Raw genomic sequence first — 5,000 nt, forward strand, 5'->3', positions numbered from 1 at the left:
ATTATAAACTGACATTTATTCATATATATTCCTATAACACTTCATATTTTTTATATATATATTTTTACCTTCTACATAAATAAAGTCTTTTTGGGCAATCTGGTCCTTGGAGATAAAAGACCTTTTACCGAGTAGTGGAGACCAAAAGACTACTGTAGACCGCTTTTATATACCCAGTCCTGTAGTGTATTTTGAGGTAATCTTCTTATATTGATAGAAAACGTAATTCTGCATCTCTTGCCAATACTGTTTTAGCGGAGACTTGTGTAGGAGACGTAGAGAACTAGGTATGTGTGTTTCGTTACTTGGTTAGGTTTGGTTAGGTTAGGTTAGGTTAGGGTTTTTTATTTCATGGTGTGTGTGTGTGTGTGTGTCTGTGTGTGTGTGTGTGTAAACAAGTAAAAGAACTGCTACCACTACCGAGAGACCAGAGGTTCATATGACTAAGAAAATTACCCCAGAATGGCGCCCTTCCCCAAAAGTTCCCTAACTAGTTAATTAAGGAAATTTAGTCCCATTAACGCTACTCGTGGGCTTTCACAAACTACTGTACCCTTGCGGAAAAAAAATGGCCCCAAAAAAATGCAAATTGGAAACTCCTTATGTCGCCCCTCTGACGCCTTGAGTTGTTATTAATCTGTCCACACACACACACACACACACACACTGTAATCTCAACGAGTAATAATGTGTCTTTCTGATGTGTAAGTTCTCAAATGCTTATGTGTCTTATAGAAGTGACCAAAGATTGCATTAGTGGCCATAGTGATGATACAGGTGGCCACATTTGTTACAGAGGCGAGATGGCCACTTTTGAGAGAGAGAGAGAGAGAGAGAGAGAGAGAGAGAGAGAGAGAGTCATATGCATTGAGACTTTTGGTTACTCTGTCTCTCATCACTTTTCCCTCTCACTCCTATCGCAGTTCCTTCCTTTCTCACCTCTTTTTCTTTCCTCTTTCTTTTCTCTCTCACATACCAGTACCTCCCTCCTACTCCTCCTCCTCCTCCTCATCATCATCATCTATGTCTTCTCTCACCTCATTATCAAATTTCTCTTATTCATATGTCCCTTCCCTTCCCTCCCCCCTTCCCAACTCTCTCCCCATCTCCCTCCCCATCTCCCCACCTCTCCCCATCTTGGCTCAGGCTCGGCAGATAGTCTTCACTCCCCATTTGATCATTTCACAATCCTGCCGTACAATTTCACGCTCAGCCAAGCTCACTATCCCTGCCAATTTCTTCCATCGTCTCTGCTTAATAGATCATACTAAGGTCTGCTTTAGGTGCGGACGTAAAAAAATAGATGGGGGGAACTTTGCGTGCGTGTGTGTGTGTGTGTGCGTGTGTGTGTGTGTGTGTGTGTGTGTGTGTGTGTGTGTGTGTGTGTGTGTGTGTGTGTGTGTGTGTGTGTGTGTGTGTGTTGACGCCTCATATTAATGAACCCATGACATATAACTTTAACATTGTTCACTGATAAAGAAAATTGAATATTTACAAAGAGGGATTACAAGGTTATACGTCACAGGTCAGAGGTTACGAGGTCACAGGTCACATATTAAAGGTCAAAGGTAAGACGGTCACTTTGGGAGGGACTTTATGCTCCGATGAAGAGTTTTTCCAGCTTATAAATGGTTGTTGTTGTCATTCTCGGTGTGTGTGTGTGTGTGTGTGTGTGTGTGTGTGTGTGTGTGTGTGTGTGTGTGTGTGTGTGTGTGAACAGTATATGAAGATTCTACCTTAAATATAATACTTTTTGATAATCTTCCCTTAAATGTTAACCTAAAATGAGAATTTACCTAAAACCTTTAACCCTTAGTGAGAACCTAACCTAACCTAACCTAACCTAACCTAACCATAAGGGGATTTAGAGTAGTGGTAATTAGCTAACTTTTCAACAGTAGGCTCCGACCCTCAGGAGAAAAAACACACACACCAGAGTAACAGTTTTCGTGGAGGAAAGACTGAAGCTTAAATTGAATTCCTTTCTGACCCCCCCTCTCGACCCCCCACGACCTCCCCTCGACCCCCCACCCCACCCTAAAAAGAGAGGGGTAGAAAGGAGAAAAATATAGAATGCGAATAATGACAGACAGACAATAAATTATGTCCTCTAAATAATACAGGTAATTAATTATTATTCCCCAACCTAACCTAACCTAACCTAACCTAACCTAACCTAACCTAACCAAACCTAACCTAACCTAACCTAACCTAACCAAACCTAACCTAACCTAACCTAACCTAACCTAACCTAACCTAACCTAATCTGTCTGTTCATCATTTTATACCACACCTAAGAGGATTGATATTTTGTAAAGACTTTTTTTTATAATGGCATGGTGCTAAGTCCGTATTGCTGGACAAGGTTGGGTTTTGATTTAAAGCACCAATTTATATCATACCAACATGTATTTTCTCAGGTGTGTTAATCAGGTGTGTTAATCAGGTGTGTTAATTAACCTGTGTTTTTCTCTTTACAGGGAGCCCAGAGGATAAGCCTTAGTTACACTCCTAACAAGCCAATGACGGTCAAGCAGATACTGAGGTAAGATATAGTACTCGTTTGTCATCTAAGTTAATCAGATAATAATTTATTTATGTGGAGGGAAATTTTGATCCAAAGATTTGTGAGTTAGGTCGAGATTAAATTGATCTATATATATGTTAATTTTATTCTTTGACATAGGATGGGGTTAATTGACTTGTGAGAAGGTCTTGTTAGATCAGGTTAGGTCGGGTCACAGGAATTATAAGCTAGTTTTTTCTTTGAGATAGGTTGGGGTTAATTGACTTGTGAGAAGGTCATGTTAGGTCATGTTAGGTTAGGTCAGGTTGCAGGAATTATATTGACATGATTTTGTTTTAACTTTGTTTATAGGTTATGTTTCCTGGTTTAAATAAGTCAGGTCACGATTAAGTTGGTATATAAATTGGCCAGTTATTGAAATTAAGTCAAAATCAAATACTCATAAATAAAAGTTTTGAGTCAGTTTTAATTTGATTCAGTTGTGAGTCAGCTCAAAGATAAACTGATTCACTTTAGCTTATATATTATGAATCAGAGATAAGTGAGTTAGGTGAATATTGAATCGGTCAAAGTATCAAATTTATTCATCAGTGAATCGGAACAAAGTTAAAATAAGTTTATTCATTGAATCTTTTAAATAATTCTAATCACTAGATTATCACGAGTCAATTTGGTTAGTATTAATTTATCTCTTGAGTAAGTTGGGTCATTGTCAGGTTAATTACTGTACACACACACACACACACACACACACACACACACACACACAAGCGCGCGTACGTATTATAATTATCTAACGTTATTAATATGTCGTATATGCCACTGTTCCTCGCAAGACGTTAATCTAGCAAACAAAACACAAAAATTATTATCGTTGCTTCTTAATTAACTTCTCTCTTTCTATTTCCTCTTTCTCATTCCATTTTCTTTCTTTCTCATTCCATTTTCTTTCTTTCTCATTCCATTTTCTTTCTTTCTCATTCCATTTTCTTTCTTCCTCATTCCACTTTCTTTCTTTCTCATTCCATTTTCTTTCTTCCTCATTCCATTTTCTTTCTTTCTCATTCCATTTTCTTTCTTTCTCATTCCATTTTCTTTCTTTCTCATTCCATTTTCTTTCTTTCTCATTCCATTTTCTTTCTTTCTCATTCCATTTTCTTTCTTCCTCATTCCATTTTCTTTCTTTTTCATTCCATTTTCTTTCTTTCTCATTCCATTTTCTTTCTTTCTCATTCCATTTTCTTTCTTTCTCATTCCATTTTCTTTCTTTCTCATTCCATTTTCTTTCTTTCTCATTCCATTTTCTTTCTTCCTCATTCCATTTTCTTTCTTTTTCATTCCATTTTCTTTCTTCCTCATTCCACTTTCTTTCTTTCTCATTCCATTTTCTTTCTTTCTCATTCCATTTTCTTTCTGTATATTCGTTACGTCATCAACATATGGTCCCAAAGCCCCCTCCATATTGGTGTGTTCACGGGCGCTAATTGGTTGTCCTCTCCCCCCCTGTGTGATTCTTTGAACGCTGATTGGCTGTCACGTTATCATGCTTTGAACGTTGATTGGTTATTAAGCTGTAATTCTTGGCAAGCTGATTGGCTCCTTTGCTATCCACGCCTTTATCCTGGCTGTCACTTACTCACCTATGATGGTCTTATTGTGTGTGGATGGGGTGTGGATGTGGATTTGGTTAGGTATATAAGTGATGTGGATGTGTGTGTGTGTAGGTGTAGGTGTGGATTTGGGTGTGGTGTGGATGTGTGTATGTACTCACTCACTCATCACTCACTCACTCACTCACTCACTCACTCATCACTCACTCACTCTATCACACTTAACCTAACCTAACCTAACCTCCTTCACTCTTAAAAAAAAACAATATAAAAATTACAATAAACAATGAATGAATAAATTGATAAATGGACTGATGAATAACAATAAATGATACAGAAATAATAAAGTTTTGTGTTGTGTTGTGTTGTGTTGTGTTCGTGATCTCTTGGGCCAGGTAGAGTCGCTGGCATATTGAAGATCTTGCTACAGTATATTTGTATTGTGAACGTCTGACTCAGTAAACACAACAACTACCGTCTTGTTATTTGTCTAGAAATAACAAATATAACTTACAACCTCTCAATGTTACCTGGTCAATAACAACTGTATCCTCACCCTTAATTGGTGTGATGGAACAGGTGAACACAGGTGAGCAGAAACGTTGTAATAATGAACAAATAGATTGACTTTACCTGTACTGTACTCAGGACTTACCATATATGTTGATAAATCGATAAGATAATGTTCCTCTAGGTAAAAAAAAGTACAAGAATTAAATATACTTTGTAAAAACTTCGAGAATTAAGATAAAATGATGAAAGGAATAAATAACCAGAGTTAATAAAAAAGTGAAATACATAAAACGAGATTAAATCCATTAGTAATATGTAGATGTATCCTGTGTGTAGGTTTAACTCTTAAT

At 37.3% G+C, this 5,000-nt stretch overlaps 1 protein-coding gene across 3 annotated transcripts in view; it reads left to right on the forward strand.

Annotated features, from left to right (window-relative positions):
• LOC121855003 (GTPase-activating Rap/Ran-GAP domain-like protein 3) overlaps window positions 1-5,000 on the forward strand; it is a 332,851-nt gene that overhangs the window by 158,962 nt on the left and 168,889 nt on the right. For all 3 annotated transcript variants that reach the window (XM_042349827.1, XM_042349828.1, XM_042349829.1), the window contains one exon: window positions 2,481-2,545. In XM_042349827.1, the coding sequence (XP_042205761.1) occupies window positions 2,481-2,545 (65 nt within the window). The remainder of the gene's footprint in view (window positions 1-2,480; window positions 2,546-5,000) is intronic.

The sequence above is a fragment of the Homarus americanus genome, unplaced genomic scaffold (genome assembly GCF_018991925.1).
Source record: "Homarus americanus isolate GMGI-L3 unplaced genomic scaffold, GMGI_Hamer_2.0 scaffold16022, whole genome shotgun sequence".
Taxonomy (NCBI): Eukaryota; Metazoa; Arthropoda; class Malacostraca; order Decapoda; family Nephropidae; genus Homarus; species Homarus americanus.